The sequence below is a fragment of the Mytilus trossulus genome, chromosome 1 (genome assembly GCF_036588685.1).
Source record: "Mytilus trossulus isolate FHL-02 chromosome 1, PNRI_Mtr1.1.1.hap1, whole genome shotgun sequence".
In the NCBI taxonomy this organism is placed as follows: domain Eukaryota; kingdom Metazoa; phylum Mollusca; class Bivalvia; order Mytilida; family Mytilidae; genus Mytilus; species Mytilus trossulus.
Genome location: NC_086373.1, coordinates 90,280,807 through 90,303,387, shown reverse-complemented (window position 1 = coordinate 90,303,387; position 22,581 = coordinate 90,280,807). Strand labels below are relative to the sequence as shown.

The window sequence follows — 22,581 nt, the reverse complement described above, 5'->3', positions numbered from 1 at the left end:
GGTGTGAGCCAAGGCTGTACCTTGACTTATAATGGTTTACTTTTTATAGATTTTTACTTGAAAGGGGAGTTGTCACATTGGCACTCATACCACATCTTCCTATATCTATGTACACCTTATAATCATTGCATTCTTTTAATATAGTAGACCTATTGTATATAGTATCTGAGCAACACACTTAACCAGGAACACTAAAGATTGACAAATGAACCATGAAAATGAGGTCATGATCAAAGGATAATTGCAAGACAGTCATGCATATACACCTCACAATAGATCCATATACCAAATAAAGTTGACCTATTGCTTATAGGAGTCGAAAATCAGATCAAACATGAAAAAAAACTTTTACCACTGAACCATGAAATGAAAATGGTGTCAAGGTCACATGCATGTGTAGGGGAGGGATTGTCTTATACAGATGTGCCACTGGAATGGGTCCCATTTTTGACACATCAAATATATCAATGGGTTGTGATTTCACCTACATGACCTAGGTAATATGTCAATGGGTCAATGTTTCATTTTTCGATTAGATTTTTGTATAAATGTTGTTTTATCATTTAGAATCAAGTCAAGATGTAAAAAAAAAAAATTAAGGAATGACTGTAATATTTTTTGTCTATGAAGAAGTAACATAAAAAAATGTGGTGCTCACCGAATAACCAGCATATAGGGTTATTTTTATGAATGGGTTTATATGATTTTGACACGAAATATTTTTATGGGTAAGGTTTTCACAAGACTACAATATACAAAATAGGAGTTGCACAGCTATACCCAAAAACCCAGGTTGAGACAAATATGCATACCAAGTTATCCTATTACTCATATTAAGAGAAAAAACAAAGAATACTAAAAATTTCTACAAGAAGTCAATGAACCATAAAAATTAGGTCTCTAAGACAACATCATATTTCAGACAGAAACTTCATTAGAGGTTACAGGGCTGGATTCCCAAATTACAAAGAGACATCATTGAGATGGGAGTCATCTCTGTGAGCCCTGCTGTAAATAACATGTAGTACAAAAATTGGAGCTTTTAAAATACAATAGTACATGGGGTTGTCAACTGAAACCAGTTTTTGGCCTTAACCTTTGACCTAGGAAGTTGTACATACATACACCCTCAGGTGTTGGTTAATATACATGTCAAGTATAAACTGGAAATCATAACTGTTTTCAAGATATAGGGCAGTCACAACCTTTACCATAGGACATGGGGTTGTCAACTAAAACCAAAGTTTTTGACCTTGAACTTTAACCTAGGAAGTTGTACAAATACTATGACACACTCTCTGATGTTGGTTAATATACATGACATCAAGTTTAAAGTATAAAACGGTTCTCATGCAGACACAATTTGTTACAGACGGACAGACAGACTGATCACTATAGACCAATTAGGACAACCTGCCACTATGTTGGGCCCTAATTAATGATATGACATTCAAGGTGCAGGTCTCCTATGGATGAAATCTCTGTTGAACTAGAAATGTCTAAATAAGGAAAGTAATAATATATGGTAAAGGTTTGGATCTAAACAATTTTTTGAAATAAACAATTTGCTTCAATTGACTCCCCTTTTTTCACTATAACATATATTCAATAAATTTAACATAATAAACAACTCACAATCTGTTAAACTACTGATCCCCGCAAGTGTTGTTATTGGAACACTGGGTACTTCACCATTCATGGTTTCTACTTTTTACATGGTCACATCTGAAAAATAATGGAAGTTTATAATATAACAATGCTCGAAGACTTGTGAAGTAATAGATAGGAGTGAAGAATGAACAGATATTCTAAACATTTTTTAACAATACTTATGCATGATGACCAAATATGTACTGTAATTTATACAAATTAACACAATTCTGTTGACGCACTTCCTCGCCATTTGGAATTCAGTGTATGACACAACATTCTGGATCAAATCAACAATTTTCTATTCAGCAAGGATCATTTTAAAGAAATTCAAATTGCACTTAATCTGACAATGATCATACATTATATATAAACTTCAAAAGTGGAACTGTATGATAATCATAATACTTAGACCTTGTTTGATGCATGAGCTACGTGTACAATTCACTTTTTTTGTGGAAGGGGGGACCCTGTACCAATTTCATGGATGTACAGGGATGCCCCACTGGCACTATCATTTTTCATGTTCCATGGACCGTGAAATTGGGGTCAAAAGTCTAATTTGACTTTAAAATTAGATAGATCATATCATAAGCAACAAGTGTACTAAGTTTCAAGTTGATTGGACTCTCTTCATCAAAAACTGCCTTGACCAAAAAATTTAACCTGCGGACGAACTAACGAAAGGACAAATGAACGAACAGAGCCACAGCCCAGTAAACATAATGCCCCTCTACTATCGTAGGTGGGGCATAAAAACAAGAATGTGTCCATAGTACATGGATGCCCTACTCAAACTATCATTTTCTATGTTAAGTGGACAGTGAAAATGGGGTCAAAACTTTAGTTTTGCATTCAAATTAGAAAGATCATATCATAGGGAACATGTGTACTAAGTTTCAAGTTGATGTAACTTTAACTTCATGAAAAACTACCTTGACCAAAAACTTTAACCTGAACTTTGCACTATCATTTTCTATGTTCAGTAGAAATATCATATCATGGGGAACATGTGTACTAAGTTTCAAGTTGATTGGACTTCAACTTCTTCATAAACTACCTTGACCAAAAACTTTAACCTGAAGCGAACGGACGCACAGACGGAAGGACGAACAAACTGAGGCACAGACCAGAAAACATAATGCCCCTCGACTATCGTAGGTGGGGCATAAAAATCACAATAATAACAATGAATCCACAGCATTCAGAGAGAGATAGAGACCAAAATAAGTAAGTTCTAAATACATGTGTGCATATAAAAGGGATTGTTATACTGTCAGGACCCAGTTGTTCATCTATTAGTCAAATTCTAATCCAGGATTAAATATTGTAACCCTTGGTTTAAATCTTACTCTGGGTTACGTGTTTTTTTTTTTTATCCTGCATTCAAATTTAACCTTTTGTTAAATCCTTGGTTAAATGATTCAGATTAAACCTTACTACCTGTTAACCAATGTTAATGAAGGACTACTGTTCCCAAAATATCCTTTTTTGGTAAAGCTGTTAAATCAAAATTATAACAAGATCTCAAAACGAGACTATTTCCACAATTTTACACCAAATTAAAGAAATTTGAAGCCTAATCAGTAATGATGCAAAAGTGAAATAAGTAATACAACTCAACAATCATAAAGTGATAGCTTGGACAAAACAAAACAACATACAGGCTATTGTTAAATTCCAAAAACCATATCCCCCCTCATGTTGTCTACTTTCTCTGCAATGTAAACACAAGTTGATAACTAAGTATTACAGAAACTGGTTTTCCTTATTTATATTATCTGGAAAAGCAAGTACTTGCACTTCAACTTAATATTTCTATTTATAAATCAAAATTCAATAGAGAATATATATGAACAGACTTTCTGTTTATAATGCCATTTAGAATTATGGCAATTATTGAAAGATGTATTGTATTTTAATATAAAGCTTGCAAATTTATAAACATGTAAAGATCTCTGATCTAGTGAAGTGATTATACATATTCAGTACAGTATTATTGTAAATATAGATTATACTGCATTATACAAGTTATCAATTAATGTATAGCATGTATAGAGGAGACTAATTACTGAAATATGTGATCAATGAAAATTAAACTTAAAACAAACATATTCATTTGCTTCAAATTCTTTTCTATAATTAAAAACTTATAATTTTGAAGAATTATTTTATTTATTCAAATCTCATTTTTTTTTAAAGAATAAATTAATATTGAAGTCTTATAGATTTGACACAAGTTAGATACATAAACAGATAAAGTACAGAAATAAAATACTCATATATACCCCAGTATATATCTAGATTTTATCTATACAATGTTTATTAACCACAGACCTGATAGTAAAGCTAAAACTACTTACAAAACAATGTAAAATAAAACAATACCAAAACACATAGACCCAAACACTTGCACATATAAATATAATATGCAAAATCTGTACTTTCTTATACAGCTATTACTGAATAAATTCAAATTGCATCCCAATTACACTAAAGAGGAAATGGTCACCATAAACATGGCATCTTTCTATCAATTTAATACTCGATTTCAAACTGAGTTTTAACCCAATAAACCATATGACATTCAACCACAAGGATCCAATAAACTAAAAGGTAATGTACCATGTGTAATTATTTTTAAACGACTCCCAGTTGCACCAACATGGGAGCAATAGTCAGCATGAAAATTCACTTCATATTCAACAAAAATCCAATATTTTTGAAAAAAATGAAAAAAGAAAATATATTTTTAACACTAAGCACACACATATAAAGGTTTACTGAAAACAAGAGGTATCATTTTTATTTTCAAATCATTTGGATCAAAAATCTTATGACTGATTTATCTCACTTAAAATCTAACACTGCACTGCTCAAAGAACAGAAAATCAATCAATAAAGGATAAATACATACATAGTAATATCATGTTCAACAAAGATCCATGTCATAGTGATACACATGTATATAGAAGTTAAATATTAAAGCTGAATTGAGTTTCCACAATATATAGCAGCTTAATTATTACAATTATTAGCATTTTTTCATTGATTTCATAAAATTGAAGAATTTTTTTTCATTTCTTGTATCATTTAGTTATGCTGACAGAACTGATATTTTTTACACTACAGTTTTTTTTTGTACATATACAAAACTGTTTTAAAGCAAACTCATAAATTCATCATCAGTTAGAGGGGTAGCCTTTAGCTTATATTATTATGGGAAAGAATAATACATTGTACTTACAAAATTCTCAATCCGTAATAAAGTTTGATAAATGTGATTACTTTATTTAGAATTCAGAAAAATCAGAAGTGTTATGCATCTTCTTAAAAAATAAAATATTCAGAAAAGTCGGAAGATTCATCTCTTAAAAAATAAAATATTTAGATGTTAGTTCAATAAGGACAGCATACCAAAGATCAATATTCTTTTAAACAGTACTTCTTTAACAAATCTTATAAGAAAACCTATATTTTAATTGTAGTTTTTTCTATATCCAATATTGCTCAGGCATTAAGATATTTGTCACACTTTTGATACATGTATATGGCAGATTTTACAATAAGAAGGAATTATTGTTTTTTTGTATCCATCAAAAAAGCAATTGCTGAAACTGTGAAACAGACTGTGTAATGGAGTAATGCATTATGTTAATGAATAAAATGTGTCTTTCTGACTAAATAAACATAAAAATTACTCTGTGTTTGTGTTTTATGTTAGAATTAGAGGGTTTTCAATTTCAAAATATTGGACATGGAATAGACATCATGACCTACTTTACTGACATCCAGCTTATTTGGAGTGGAATTTTGAAGCATTATTTATAAGTGGAGCCTAATAACATGGACTTATATTTTAAGAAAAAGTCTTCTTTTGTGTTTTAATCATTACTTTAAGGCAGATTTTTATTGGTAAAGGCTAAAAAAGGTAATTTAATAATATTGTTGCTAACGTCACGTCTTTTCCGTCCATTGTGATATGTCACGATCGCAATTTTCTTTTTGGTTCTCAGACAGCCCATTGTAGTTATTTTTATCCCGGGTTTTTTAAATAATTGAAAATAGCAATCATATTAAATTTGGATGACGTAAGGGGGTCAAAGGACTTGAGGAATCAATATCATTGGCTGTTTTAATTTTTGCGAACGTTACTGCTCGAGGTTTCCGTCCAAATCAGTGTCACATGAGCAACATATATTTAGATCTGTAACTCTCCTGTATAGGAGTTACGATATCGCCCTTTGCAGAAATAGATTCGGAGTCAGTTCCTTCACATGATGGGGAAGCAAAGAAGGTAAGTTGTATGTAATATTGTTACAAGAGGACCTTAAATGTATTCCGTCCATCAAAAAGACGTTAGCAACAAAACGTAATGTCATGATAGTAGATGTTGCTAATGTTACTATTACAAATTGGTTTCTTGTGTATTCCTTTGATATAAAGTACACCTGCAAATGACATTCTGTATATATTTAGAAATTCTAAACCAGACTGTACAATTTTATTACTCCAGGCATATATTAAACATCACTGTGTGCATACATTTTAACTTTTAGAGATGTTGTTGCTCATGTGACATGTCCAAATGTCGCTAACGTTACTCATTTTTTGGTTTCTTGTGTATTCATTTGATATAAAGTACACCTGCAAATGACATTCTGTATATTTAGAAATTCTAAACCAGACTGTATAATTTTATTACTCCAGGCATATATTAAACATCACTGTGTGCATACATTTTAACTTTTAAAGAAGTTGTTGCTCATGTGACATGTCCAAATGTCGCTAACGTTACTAATTTTTGTCTCCGTCACATTAGCAACATGAAAGTAGGAGACAGAACACAATACTGTAAAATCTGCCATATATAAATAATTGCTATACATTCTTATACACTGGGTTTTACTGGGTAAAAGGAGATGCATGGTATATGTCAATGAGACACCAATTAAATGCAAAGAGGGAAAAAAATATATATAGGGAAAACGGTAGTATTTATTCTGCCATAGGCGACAATACTAACATTTTCTAAATTTACCAGTTTTTATAATAAAAACTTGGATAAAACAGTTATGTGTGGTGTTTGTACTTTATTACTGTATTCTAAAAATTGAAGCCAAATAGTATCATGACCAATTTCCAACGGAGCTGGTTTATGTTATCCATGCCCACCGTCATTTTGCACCAAATTTATGAAATTTTGGAAGCCTTTTCAAATAATTCTCTAGAAAATATTTCAATAGGTTTTAAAATTTATATTGTAAATATACAAACTGCTGTTATTCATAGATAAATAAAAAATATATTGTACCCTTACATCCAATCACAGCGCTCATAAGTTGACTTCCTTCACCTGTCTTGGGTACACAAAAGGCCGCCCTAATGCTGGGAAAATGTAATACTACCGTTTTCCCTATAAAGGCCAACAATAGATTAATAGGTCAAGCTCTTAATCAATGCTTAGTATCAAAGACCTGCATTCAACACCTAATTCTACAATAATTTACAAAAATAAGATATGACCTAAAACCACAGAGAGAGCTGTGATGTAGTGGTTAGTGCATTGGACTACTAACACATTGGTTCCTGGTTTGATTCCCATTCTGGGATGAAAATTTCAGGGACTGAATTTTCAGCTCTCCCTTGACACCATTTATGAGTATGGTCTTGAGAAAACGATGATAGTCCGTTGGAAGGGGATGAAAATGGCTGACTCGTGTTAAGAGAGCCATATCTCTTGCACATTAAAGACACCCTTGTAGATTTCGAAAAAGAGTAGGCTAATGCCGCTACAAGGCAGCACTCGCACCCGCAAAGTGGAAAGGGATTAATATAAGTTACAAAACTTGTTTTCCAATCCACTATAAATAAATATGTTTAAACTAAACTAAATATCTCTTGCATATAAAAGACACGCTTGTAGATTTCGAAAAAAAGTAGACAAATGCTGCTACAAGACAGTATTTGCACCCACAAAGTGGAAAGGGATTAATATAAGTTGCAAAACTTATTTCCCAATCCACTATAAATAAATATGTTTAAACTAAAACAACATATCAGATCCTAAAATTGAGACAATGAAGTCAATCGTTCTTTATTTGCAAATTAAAATAACCTGTCATTGATGCAAAAACCTTTATTATAAATCTTTAGTTCTGATCAACTTGAAACATAATACAAAACAGAACAAATATGTGTTTCTTTTTCTTAACCAAATGTCACCAAAGCCATCAATCATGTTTGCTTTATGAATGAAATAAAAAATAGCCAAGACTTCCTGTTTCTAAGTTAATATCTTTTTTTTTCAAAAATCAGATTTAACTAATAATTTTGCAATAGCCCATTCCAAGATCATTACGGTAGACCATTTCGTAAGTGGATCTGTCTAGTAAGGCACTACAGCAAATTACCAAAGAGCACATACAACATTCTTAACTCAAAGATCCATGATGAATGAAATTAAGGTCAGATGAACCTTTCCTGACAGACATGAACAATACCATTAGTCTTATGCTTATAGAAACAACCTTTAACACTGTACAATTGACAAATGAACCATGAAAATGTGGTCTTAGTCATAGGAACCTTATTAAACAAACATGTACCCCATATAATCATTCCATACACCAAATATAGTGGATATAATGCTTATATTATCAGAGAAACAGACCTACACATGAAATCTGAACACTGACTGATGAAACACAAAACTGTGGTCAAGGTTAGATGATACCTGCAAGTCAGATGTGTTCATCTTACAATCATTCCATACACTAATTGTAGTTGACCTGATGCTTATAGTTGAAGAATTAAAAAAAGAGCTACACCATGAGTGCATGATGGGCCTGTCAATTTTTTGAAGATTTCAATATATAATAGAAACATATAAACGGTCACCAAAGGCAAAGTCTTGAAAACTCTTTTGAGTTATTGCCATTTAAATTAGTCCCCCACTGGAAATCCTCCTTTTCTTTTAAAAAAAATCAATAACTTGAAAACGTTAATAAAATTTACAAAAACTAAGAGCTTATTTCAATAGATATAAACAGTTCCTCAAAGTTGCAATAAAACTGCTCAAAGTATTTTTGATTTATTGTCCAAAAAACTGGAAAGTCTCCCTTTTTTAATGAATAAAACCCCATATACAGTAAATCAGAAAAGTAAACTTGAAAATTTATAAAAATCAAAAAGGAGCTCACTTCAATTTATATAAACATTTCACAGAAGTTTTATGCAAATTGGTCGATGTGTTTTCAAGTTATGGTCTAACATTGTGACAGACAGATGGGCAAATAGCAGGATACCATAACAAATTTCATAAACATATCGTAAATGCAGGTATAAAAACAAAACAACAGAAACTAAACATGGACCAATCAAACATGAAAATAGGGTCAAGGTCAAATGAACCCTGACAAATAAACATGCACACCTCACGATCATAGCATACACTAGTAATTTGTCAAGCACAGCTGGATAGGAATGCAGAGATCTAACCCGGAACAGTTGGGGCAAAAATGATTACAAAATTTGCGCTTGATACAGGTCTGAATTTGGATTGTATTTAAGTATTTGACACAGAATAACTGTAGTCAAAGAACTTAGAATTGGTTATATGACAGTCTTCTCGCTGAACTGCTTAATCTACAGGCCTGCAGCTCAATCTTTGAAATTTTTAGTTAAATTCTGTTGATCTGTAGGTCTGATTTTTACAGGCCCAAGAGCAATTTTACCAGCCTGGGCTGCCACTCGGCGTGAAGACTGATATGATGCACCCCCCCCCCCCCCCAAAAATTATTTTTTTAAAATAAATCCCTTTTTTTTGCTTTTGTGCAATACTCTTAGTAGGCTGTTGCTTATTGAACCCCCTATAAACAAGAATGTGTCCCCAGTACATGGATGCCCCACTGTTGTTTAATTTCGGAAATCTGTAATGAGAAACGACCCCTATTTTTGAAATAGATTATTTAAAAGCAGTGCAAAGGTGGTAATCCAACATTGTACATTTCGTTTTTAGAATACCTCCCTTACACTGCACTTAATTTGTCCATTAACCAGGAAACCCTTATTTTCCCCCTATTTTGTCTCTAATTCCTAAACAGTTTGAGCCATAACCCCTCAAAGCCAATCCAAACATCCCTTTGTGGTATGGAAACTTTATGTATATTTCCAGAGATCCATAAACTTACACACAAACTATTGTATGGAAACTAGAATCAGGTGCTCTGCAAGGAGCAGCTTTAAAAGACCACAGAAGTCGAACCCTGAACTGTTGGGGCAAGTATGGACAACATTAAAGCTAGATACAGCTCTGACTTTGGATTGCAATCAAATTTTGACATAATATGAGTATCTGACACAAAACAAATGTCAAGATCTTACAAATCTATTGCACAATTTTGTGCAATTAAAGATTTCTCCTTTTAACTTTTCCAAAATTTGGAATTTGTCAGAAAAATTTGAAAATTAAATTGAAAACAGCTTGTTGTAAAAATTTATAGAGACACTTAAACGCAACCCTGACCCTGGATCATTTTATTCAATTATGGAAAAAAAAATCCTGACCTACCAATCATGATTTATTTGCCTTGGCAGCAAGAAACAGACATATATTTTTTTTTTGGCCTTAGATAAAGCATTAATAAATATAAGTAAAATGGATAGCGCGGAATTTTTTTTTGAAACACTTAGGTTTACAGCCCAGGGTAGACCAGTGCTCCCCTGATCTCGGTCCTGTGAAACATTTCATGATCTGACGCCGATCAGAGAGATAAGCATAAGAGTGAACCAAGATCAATGGCCCTCACAAGAAAATACGGATAGATACCAAAGGATGGTATACATCAGACTAACAAAAGGCCATTGTCAGGAGGTCTATCACCTTCAAGTGGACATTGACCAAGTGAATATTAAGGCAGTTTCAAATAGGGCAACGGTTGTTTCCAAATGCAACGCGGCCAGTATTAAAACAGAATCTTGGTAAAGCACTCTTTATAACCATGCTGCCAGGTCTTGGTATGGGTTTTGGAATCAAAAAGCAAAGGTTACTGCTGAAGCAGAGGGTATTGCTGAAACAGAGGGTATTGCTGAAACAGAGGGTATTGCTGAAGCAGAGGGTATTGCTGAAGCAGAGGGTATTGCTGAAACAGAGGGTATTGCTGAAGCAGAGTGTATTGCTGAAACAGAGGGTATTGCTGAAACAGAGGGTATTGCTGAAGCAGAGGGTATTGCTGAAACAGAGGGAATTGCTGAAACAGAGAGTATTGCTGAAACAGAGGGTATTGCTGAAACAGAGGGTATTGCTGAAACAGAGGGTATTGCTGAGGCAGAGGGTTTTGCTGAGAAAGACTCCAGGAATACAAGAAGAGGTGCAATGTCTTGTGAATCTAGATAGGATTCGGGAGATTTACCAAGGACATTGGAGTTGGGCTTACTCCATAATATGAGGGCAACGTACCAAGGATTACCTTTGACGTCCCACAGACAATTCAGAGTTTGGGTTAACGAGACCGACCATGAACACGGTACTGATGAAATGACAAGTATTAAAAAAATTTTGGCATAAGCAATAAACCAAATTTTGAGCGTGATTATGACTAAGTTTAAATCATTCTGATATAAACTTACAACATACAAACTATTACAAAAAGAAACCAGCACTTTATGATGGGGAAACTAATTGGGAAGACTAGTTTGAATTAATTGCAGCAAATCATATATGGACTGACATAGAGAAAGCTTTGGAATTAGCTACAACTCAAAGTACAACCAGATGCTTCGCAGGGCGTAGCTTTATACGACCGCAGAGGTTGAACCCTGAACGGTTGGGGCAAGTATGGACACAACATTCAAGCTGGATTCAGCTCTTAATTTGGATTGTGATTAAATAGTTGACACAGCATAGGTTTCTGACACAGAATGAATGTGTTCTAATGAACTTAAAATTTTTGTTTTCTCTTAGAGCAATTCACTATGCTGTTCAATATTAATCCTCTCAAAATAGTGTTTGAAGAAATTTTCTTTTTATTTATGAAATTTCAAATGAGAAAAATTGAACCCAATTTTTTAATCACATCCCCCTTTCCCTTATTCCAAAACTAATCTCAATTAAAATATTCTAATGGAGTTTGCAACAATAACTACTCATTTAAATACATCATAAAATAAACTGTAAATAAAATGTAAAAAAACTGCTTGTTTTCACTGAATGGTAAAGATTATTTAAATTTATCAGTTGGTAGTAAAAAGTGAATATACATTGTATATTGTATATAACAAAGATTTAAGTTGATTCTGGACAAAGAAAGATAACTCCAATTAAAAAAAAATCTTGCAATAAGATATTTCTTGCTTACTATTTTGGACAAAGAAAGATAACTCTAATTAAAAACAAAATTGCTATTTCACAATATTGTGAAATTAGATATTTCTTGCCATTGCACAATACTGTGCAATTGAAAAGATTTGCTATTCCACAATACTTAATATAATAATTTTAGATCCTGATTTGGACCAACTTGAAAACTGGGCCCATAATCAAAAATCTAAGTTCATGTTTAGATTCAGCATATCAAAGAGGCCCAAATATCTAATTTTTGTTAAAATCAAACTTAGTTTAATTTTGGACTCTTTGGACCTTAATGTAGGCCAATTTGAAAACGGGACCAAAAATGAAGAATCTACATACACAGTTAGATTTGGCATATCAAAGAACCCCATTTATTCAATTTTTGATGAAATCAAAAAAGTTTAATTTGGACCCCGATTTGGGCCAACTTGAAAACTGGGCCAATAATAAAAAATCTAAGTTCATTTTTAGATTCAGCATATCAAAGAACCCCAAGGATTCAATTTTTGTTAAAATCAAACTAAGTTTAATTTTGGACTCTTTGGACCTTAATGTAGACCAATTTGAAAACGGGACCAAAAGTTAAGAATCTACATACACAGTTGGATTCGGCATATCAAAGAACCCCAATTATTCAATTTTGATGAAATCAAACAAAGTTTAATTTTAAACCCTTTGGGCCCCTTTTTCCTAAACTGTTGGGACCAAAACTCCCAAAATCAATACCAACTTTCCTTTTATGGTCATTAACCTTGTGTTTAAATTTCATTGATTTCTATTTACTTATACTAACGTTATGGTGCGAAAACCAAGAAAAATGCTTATTTGGGCCCTTTTTTGGCCCCTAATTCCTAAACTGTTAAAACCAAAACTCCCAAAATCAATCCCAACCTTTCTTTTGTGGTCATCAACCTTGTGTCAAAATTTCATAGATTTCTATTAACTTAAACTAAAGTTATAGTGCGAAAACCAAGAAAATGCTTATTTGGGCCCTTTTTGGCCCCTAATTCCTAAAATGTTGGGACCAAAACTCCCATAATCAATACCAACCTTCCTTTTATGGTCATAAACCTTGTGTTAAAATTTCATAGATTTCTATTCACTTTTACTAAAGTTAGAGTGCGAAAACTAAAAGTATTCGGACGACGACGACGACGACGACGACGACGACGACGACGACGACGACGACGCCAACGTGATAGCAATATACGACGAAATTTTTTTCAAAATTTGCGGTCGTATAAAAATGTAATATAACAGATTTAAGGCCAGAGATGCGGACCAATTTTGTTTAAGTGACTGCTGCTTTAGCGTCAGGTTTTCAACCAGAAAACCAATCAGATATATACAGGGCACAAATGAAAAGTAAAATATGCGGACGGAGTGAACAAATACCTGTATTAGGCCAAGACATAACAGTGTTCCAGCTAGGATTTCAAAAGGGCAGTGTGCCAATCCTGAAAAGGGCATTTAACGCGCGTTATGATAATATGAAAAGGGCATATTTTAATAAAAGATGTTAATCAAACATTGTGTTTATTCCTTGAATCACAGGTTATACAAGAACAACATCATTAGCCCATATAGAACTCTATCTTTCTACTTTTAAGGCTGACAAACTTGTCAAGCAGCTTGTCACACAAGTTTTTTTATCATTGCTTGGCACAGTTGAACTTTATAGACAATAGACAATATTTTATTCGCACAAACACATTTACATTAAATGGTTATGGCATACAAAATTAAGACAATATGCAGTATGTTTTGAAAGGTAACCTGTTTCATACTGTTTTTATGGTCTGCCACATTTGACCAGTTTCACCTTTCTACCCCTACTGTGCTTAATGGCAATACAGCACAAAACAGCTGTGCTCAGTAAATTTCACAACTTTAGAATATATAGCAACAGTGAAAAATTGCATCAAAAATAAAGAATACAGAAAAAGATGACCAAGGCACCCTACCAACACTGCTACTAAGACCCTCTTTAACTTTTCCCATAACTCAAAATAAATACCTAAACATATATATTCTTAAGCAAGAAGTATGTAGACATATTTTAGAATATGTAAATGGGTTACTCAATGCTAGGAAAAAAATCAGATTGAGTTATCTTCCTTTATTCGGGTGTGCTCCTCCTTTGGAGGATTATAAACAGCACGTAAATATGATCACAATATGGCGGCCGATTTTGTTATTTTTGTATCAAAAATGAAGGCAGTCAATGACAAATACTTCTGAATTTATTTTTTTTTTATGGAAAACAAGTAAAACAATGTCTTCAACAAGTTTATTATGGTTTTCAACTTTCTATCATTACGTTTCCTCCATGAAACTACGGCAAACATCCCAAATTGTGCCCAAGTTGGGACAACATCCCTAATGCGCCTTGAAATGAGGAACTCAAAAGTCATGTGTAAAGAAAAAATCTCTGTGTAGTGATATTGGACAAGTTTCTATTTTTAGCAAAGGACTGAACGTAATTATTTGTGGTGATTAGGAAAGTAGAGGAACATAGAATAAATGTGTAAAAACTATGGGGCTATTGGATGTGTTCAAAGTATTAAATTTTCAAAGAAATTAATGTGTTAAAATGGGGATATTTTACCACAAGGAGCCGCATCACAAAAGGATGTTCGGGGTTTGCTAATTTACGGAAAAAGTAATCTCACTTGGTACCCCGAAAATTTAACCCCATATGTTAAAATGTCACAGCTTTGAAACGAGCTATCATACATATCCAAGTTAACGATATGGACTGAGCTACAGGAAAAAACGTTATCATTACGGCCTATGGAAAAACAATTAAAGATTTTGACCCAGTTGTTGTACGCTCATTTCTAATTGCCGACTGACCGTTTCTATTTGAATGAATTAATGTTGATGATCACTAATGACCCATCCGATAAACGGATTACCTATAACAACAGATTATGACACCAGTTGTAACCGTTGATTAGTTTGGGGTCGTAAACAAAATCAAACTTTTCCCCAGGTAAAATTTAGTAATTAACGTATCATATCAATTATATACGAACAAATTAATATGCAATCGATCTTCAAAAAAGGCAGGGCGCCCTGGAAACTGTAAAAAGGGCACAGGGCGCCACTCGGAAAAGGGCGGGCGCCGCGCCCTCTGAAAACGGCCTAGCTGGAACACTGCATAAAACATCTAGTAAGATTAGTGTATCCATCAGCTCCAATGGAGGTTCAGGAACTTTTAACTTGTTTGCTCCTGGTGCTACAATGTTCGTTTTTTTATGTAATACAATGTGTCATATGCAGTCTTTTTGCTGAACTGCAACCCTGGCAGCCAAGGCTAGTAGAATTGCTCTCGGGCCTGTAAAAATCATATCTACAGGTCAACAGAATGTAACTAAAATATTTTAGATTGAATACTTCATCGTGAAGACTGTGATATGTACCATAATTTGGTATTCGGCCTTTGGTTTCTTTTTGTATCCTTTTTTATAAGTTCTAAAATTTTAACTTTTATTTTGTGGGTTGTGTTGGTGTTAGAATAGTATGAATGGAACAATTGAGTTTTTCGAGAAAAAAATAATACATTTTGATTCACCGTTTACGTGACATGAAACCAATCTTTATTTTCTTTATTTTGCACAATATAATTCACAAGGCAAAAATAAACACCATTACTAGTGTTACTTGCTTCATGTTAATATTTAAAATCTATTTTCAATGTTATATTATAGTTTTTTTTAAACCTGACAGGAAACCATAAGAAACCGAAAGCATTTTTTTAGTTTTATTTTATTGCAAAATCTGCTTAAAATAATCTGAACAGTATACTTTTTCTTAAAATCCATCTTAAATGTAACAGTATTATAAAACTCCTAAATATGTGCTTGTTTTGAAAACAATTAGTACAATTTATTCAGAATTTTCCATATTTTCTTCATTGATACAGGATACCATAATCGTTGTATCTTGATGTTTAAACCAAAAAAATGTATTTATATTTGGTTTTGATATTTCAGTTAAATACAATTTATTCCAAATCATTGGCAATGTAACATTCTTTAAATCCAGTAAAGAAAAAAACTATTAACTTGGAATTAAAATCTTTAAAATAGGCACAATGTGATACTTGTGACCTGTACACCATCTACATGGTTTCCACATTTTAACCTACTTTAGTGGGCTAAAATCAATAAAGTACTTCCTTTCAAGTCATGCATGGTAAAAGTTTACTTCTCCTTTGACAAGTTTATTGCGTTTCTGATAAGTGTTTGCAGAACATGAATAAAAAATATTAATTAAAAACTGTGACAAAGATGCCAACTTTGTACATTCCAAGTGTAACGGTATATTAACATGTATTTTTTATTAAATTATATTTATTCACCTAAAATATCCAGTAATATTTACTGCTGAAGTTAAATCAATCCAACGAGCATTGGTACAATGATAAGAGACGTAATTTCAATTGATTTTTCCAAGGACTCTTCATGTCATTATCAGGAAACGAAGTGTGTTCTAACGTCTGTCAAATATGAAATTGATTTTGTCTAGTCATTGGGCATTTATTTTCACACAGGATCGTATGTAACATTATGCACATAGGAAAAATAACAGACCACCGGCGAAAACAAGACAAAACAAGTCTACAGATTATGTTTGCTAACATCCCGTTGGAAATAAAAACAATGTTTAGACCTAGTATATTCGTACATCCGGCCGTTATGGCGTTATCACATGTTAGTCACATGTTTCACGTATGACTGGAAATGATTAGAACTTAAGGACAAAAACAATTTTAATAAATAACTGGACTTCTGTTTCGTGTGAAATGTAACGCATAACGATAACATCATTTTCTTACTTAATTATTACGAAGATCAAAACAAGAATGTAAATCATCTCTGATTTACCTGTTTGAACATCTCGCGAGAGTTCATATTTGCTTATTGTTTTTAAGAATTCTATTACAACAAAGCAGATTACATCATCTAAAATTTGCGTTACGAAATCGGACACAAAAGTCACGCCATTGTTCTTACATCTGCTACATAAATACTTATAGTTCTCTGCATTTTCTTCTCACTATTCTTATTGGTCGATGTTCTTTGTTATTTGATAGCAAAAGTTACGAATTTGCCGGTGACGATTATCTATAAATCAGTCAGCGTTATGCTCTTCGGAAGCAAAAAGTAACGCGAGAAACGACACAAAAATACGGTTGTAGAATCTTTGAAATTCGTATATTTTAAAAAAATTTCTAGGGAAGAGTAGTATACACTTGTATGTTGATAAAAATAATGGCATCTTTAGATGTAGTTACAACTTTTCTTACAGTAATTCACATTTTATCACTTTTCTATAGTCATAGGAAACGGAGCCCAATAGCAAATTATGGTCCATATGTACCTTCTTTTTTTGTATTGTTCAATTTGTACTGGGAATACAATAAAAGTTACAATTAAAATTCAAAGTTGTTGAATTTTTTTATATCTAGTTGCACAATCATGTAAGTCCTCTTGTTAGAAAAAAAAAACTTTTAAATTAAATATCTAGCAATAATTAAAAAAAGATTTTTTTCATATCAAATAAGGAAAAAAAAGTTGAGTGTATAAACTAAAGTAAAAAAAAAGTAAATTTAAAATGTACTCTGATATCATGTTTATGTCAATGAAATTCAGTGTTTCATTAAAAAGATATATAAATTTAACATAGGTAAGCTTGGACATTGTATAATAGTCTCAGAGATGAGCGATTTTAATTTATAAATAGAAACAATGCATATTCAATGAAATACACAACTGTATATACATTACTCAAGTAGATCTAACCCAAAATATGTTAATTCGCATGGAATACATAATTTTTTCCTTTATGAGATCAATATTCCTGTCAGCTAAGCCATTCATTCATCCGTAGTCAGTATGCTAAGAATCCGGATTTCGGTCATAGCTGGTCCGTCCGATCAGTAGTTTACAAATATTACAATGACTGATGACAAAAAAAATACAAAAAATAAATGATGTGTGACATGCTATTTAGGCCATGGAAAAATAATTGATGGTTTCCCCTAACCCGACCGGGTCATTAAATTTTATTGCAAAAAAATAATTATGCAAGTTTATAGTTCCACTATAGAAACAAAACATATAGAAATAAAATTATGCATGGTAACAAAAAAAAAAAAAAAAAAGCCTGCCTGCTGGGTCTTTAAAATTTTCCCATGTTAGGGGAAACCAACAATTAATTTTCCATGGCCTTAGAAAGGAATATATAAATTACCTTGACCTAAAACTTTAATTTGAAGCAGGATAGACAGACGGACGGACCGACACAGAGACCACAAAGTATTATGTCCATCAATGGGACATAAAAATTTGACCTAAATCACAATATGCAATTTCAAACAGATCATGATGAAATACATGTCATTTGGAAGGGGTATAAAAAAAATTGGCAAGCAACACACTTGCAATTGTATGCACTGGTAGATAACTGTTTTATTTAGAGCACCCAAAGAGATCTGCCAAGGGAGTGAGGGTACAGTTGTATCCATTTACACTTCCTATCAGGATCAAAAGATGCGTCTACAATGTGTACAATCAACCAACAATAGGGTGTTAGACCATAGGAAGGCAAGCCTGTTTTTAAGGTATAGGATTTCAAAGCTGAAGTTCTGATTGAGAACACCCAGGGTCCCTGGCACCTCTACAGGAAGAAACAAATTAATGAGGTATCTAAGATTGATCTCCAACCAAGGCGGCTTGACAGCCCCCTAAATGCTCATTCTAGTTTTAATTTCTGTCCTGGCATGAGGTGTGTGTGGACCATGAACCTACACATTTACAAAAAAATCATTGAAAGATGTCTTTTCAACAAAGAAACACATAGTTCAATATATATATAGTATTTCATATTACTAAATTTGCCATTTCCACCAAATCTATTTGAACCCAATTTGGATTGTGTGATCAAATATAGTATAATGTAACATATTACAGCCATTTTTTGTAACATGTTTACATTTTCAAAGAAAAGTTTTATAGCTTGAAAATGATCTTGCTTACTGAGTGAATATTGACAACCATTTTGTGGTCAAAGGGGAGGTAACTCATAATCCATGTTAGCCTGTCAAAAATACAAGCAACTTTGAAAATTCAAAATTATTGTGTCATCAGAAGTGTTTATATGTTTTCTAACAAATCACTTTATTTTATAACTGATATTTAAGCTATTTCTCCCAATGACAGGATTGACCTAAAAATTAAGAAGCCAATATTTTAGAATTTAAACTGTAATTTACATAGTCCAACAATCAAGTTCCTGGAGCAACATAGAACTTATACTATTGTAGGGTTTAGTTTCTAAATTGCAGTAAAATATGCATTTTCTTTCTGCTAATAAGTTTGTCTAAATACAATATAAATATAGTGGCATACCTTGAATGAAACAAATTCAAAGCATTTTAATTCGGCCATTCTTGATTTATTACTATAATATTGAATGTTTTTTGTGTACAATACAACCATTAAATGTGTAACTAATAGTTAAAGGCTGACCTTGATATCATAATGTTTAAAAATGATGCTTTCTATGGAAAGTTTTCTCACATTGATAGGTGATAAGTGCGAAAATATGAAATTGTTTGCCCTGAGACGAGCCTTACCTGTGCAGAATTTACATCGGTCTTTTGGTCTTTATCATAGATAATCGACACAATTTACAATATTTGTTAATTGATCAGTGAAGATTGATATGCACTGAATCCATACGTGATTAAAAGTTCTTCATGACAAGAAAAAAATAGGGAAAATTATTAAAGAATCACAACAATGACCCGCGCCAAAAATTACGATAGCCTTCTCACTGATCTTTCAAAAATACGTTCCAAGAAAAAGTACCAAAACATTATGAAAAATTGTAAAATAACATATCAAAGCAGTAAGATTTATAAAAGTACAATGTGTATCATAAAAAAAATCAACGCTTTTAATGTTCTGTTGTGGAATGCCATTTTTAATGTTTTCTATTTACTTTTCTTCGGAAGAATTTGCATTGAATGAGTCTGAAAATAGTTCTCATCCGGGGCACAGGGCATCTGTCAAAATGGCTTCTACAGGCGTAAACACAAGCACGAGACGACGTGTGTATGTTGTCGGTGTTGGAATGACAAAGGTGACAGTCTGTAATAATTGCAGCTTTGCTTTGCCATTACGTTTGTAGAAAAATTACAAACATTACAATACTGCAGCAATCATCTGTTTCCACAAGCAAAACATTTTTTTGTAATGAAATTGTGACCTTTGAACTGAGGCGAAATCGACGAAATCACATGTATTTTCATTAAGCGAAATATTCAGTTCAGTGTAATTATTTAAATTAGCAGAATAAATCAATGAAAAAGTCTCAAGATTTTGCAATTTTTAACATAATCTCCATGTATATATCTATTTGCATTTCTACTGATAATCAGATGCACTGAAGTTGATCACTGACACTTATACATGTCAAACAAAATACAATTTCATGTTTTCGTCACATGAAAAAACAATAATTTTTGTGCGCTTTTGACATATTATTTACCAGAGGGGATTGCCTGTATTCCTGCACTATTAACGTTAATCAAGAGTCTTGGAGATTGTCATACACCTTATCGCTATTAGTCTACTCGGCCGGCCGACCCGGCGGCCAAAGACCTTTTGATTCATACAACAATCACTTTTCCATAGTGGCGTCATATATTTTGTTTTATGACGTCAACATTTTACGGGAACCTGTGTGATATCCAGTAATGGCGGATAAATAGCGATAAGGTGTATTGTGCAGGATAAACTACTGAACTAGCAATAATGTTTGTTCCATATGTACGTAATCACATATTCCCTAATGATAGCAAGGCTGATTGTTAATTATGAGATTTCAATTTGCCAAATAATTCATGCAATGTAGCATCATAGTTTTCCAACCACTCGCTCATCATGGGAACAGATGTGTAACAAAACAAATATGTTTAAACTAAACTTAACTGTGGTACATGTGTAACAGAAGTGACAATGCCCCTATGCGCAGGAATGATTTTCACTAAAGTATTCGACGGAAATGCATCAAACTCAAAAGTTGTCTATTCAATTCACAGTCAGGGGACTTACTTAAACAAGTGATTTTCTAAATCACTGATTCAAGTAACATTATTTCCATAAAGGTTGGAAGTTAGAGTTGTCTTTCTTTAATAATCACCTATTTAAGTAGTACAAATTAATCACTAGAAGCAGTGATTTAATATTAGTGTAGCTTTAAAAATAGAATACTAATGATCCAGGGACTAATTATGTTTCTAAACTTATCAGAACCAACATCTGTGTTGTCTAGGATGACCAGGTCATTTCAGGTGATGACCTTGTAATGAATCTAGGATAATGACATAAAAATCACTTGTTTAAGTATCCAACCTCAATTTCCTTCCCAAAAATCACTTCTTTAAGTATCATTCTTTTAATAACCCCCACTAATTTCAACAACCCCGAACAGTGAAATTTTTATCGCGAACAGTAGAATTTTATTACATAATCTGAAAGATGAAACTTTGAACTTCACAGGAAAAATACTCCCACTGCTGTGAAAAATCTTTTAAGAAAGTATCAGTTCATTATGTTAAGCCATTATTATAGCATTTTTTCAACTAAAATAAAATTTTCAGGTAAATGATAGCATCAAAGGCATAAAACTTGCTACTTAAAAGAAGCAAAATTTTCATATTTTATAATTTTACTAATTAAAAGATGTTATTTAAACCTATGCGTTTAAAATTTTGAAAAAAACTATGAAATCCCAGTTTGTGACAAAACCTCGAATTTGCTACTCAAATAAGTGATTCAAAAATCACTTATTTCAGTAAGTCCCCTGACTGATTCAAAATTTTATTTATCCTTGTCTCTTTTGGTTCTATTAAGACTGCATTTGACATGCTTTCCATTGTAAAAGCATGCATAGTACAAATTCATTTGATGTAGGAAAACATGCTCTGACCAATAATGTCTCACCTAATGTGTAAAATTGCACCATACATTATGAAAGATACTTTTTTATGCCTCCACAGTAGTTGAGGGTTCATAAAGTTTTACCCTTGTTTGTCTGTATTTACGCAGCTAGATTACTCAGACTAAAACAAAATCGGAATATAACAAATTCGGATTATAACAAACTCGGCCTACCATTATTTATATGCAGAAATATATTGAACAAACTCGGACTACGATTAGTAGTTTGTTTGTTTTTTTACTTTAAAAAAACCAACTTTATATATTAAAATTATATACCTATATTCTTCTAGTAGTCCGTGTTTGTTATAGTCTGAGTTCGTTATAATCCGATTTTGGGAGGCCAATTATGTTATAGTTTGATTTTGTTATAGGATGAGATATCATGGATTCTGTATGTACATTCCATAGTTTGTCTTATATAGTTTTCCTCAACCAAATGTTATGAACTTATACACAATGTTTATTACCACTAAATACAGAAATTTTTTGTTTCCGTTCTCTTACTCAAAGACCAAACAGCCTATTCATTTCTACCAGTGATTTTCCCTTGCAATTTTGTGT

General features: G+C 32.6%; 2 protein-coding genes across 5 annotated transcripts in view; one reads left to right on the top strand and one right to left on the bottom strand.

Annotated features, from left to right (window-relative positions):
• Positions 1-19,874, bottom strand: part of LOC134690044 (nipped-B-like protein A) — a 57,222-nt gene extending 37,348 nt beyond the window's left edge. For 2 of the 4 annotated variants that reach the window (XM_063550019.1, XM_063550027.1), the window contains exons 1-2: positions 19,647-19,874; positions 1,636-1,725 (exon numbers count right to left, since the gene is read on the bottom strand). In XM_063550019.1, coding sequence (XP_063406089.1) covers positions 1,636-1,699 — 64 coding nt within the window. In that variant the 5' untranslated portion in view covers positions 1,700-1,725; positions 19,647-19,874. The remainder of the gene's footprint in view (positions 1-1,635; positions 1,726-19,646) is intronic. The other 2 variants (XM_063550034.1, XM_063550041.1) reach the window with 1 other exon arrangement.
• A 146-nt stretch (positions 19,875-20,020) lies between these two features.
• Positions 20,021-22,581, top strand: part of LOC134690073 (sterol carrier protein 2-like) — a 31,451-nt gene continuing 28,890 nt past the window's right edge. Inside the window, exon 1 of the mRNA XM_063550050.1 lies at positions 20,021-20,155. Coding sequence (XP_063406120.1) covers positions 20,087-20,155 — 69 coding nt within the window. The 5' untranslated portion in view covers positions 20,021-20,086. The remainder of the gene's footprint in view (positions 20,156-22,581) is intronic.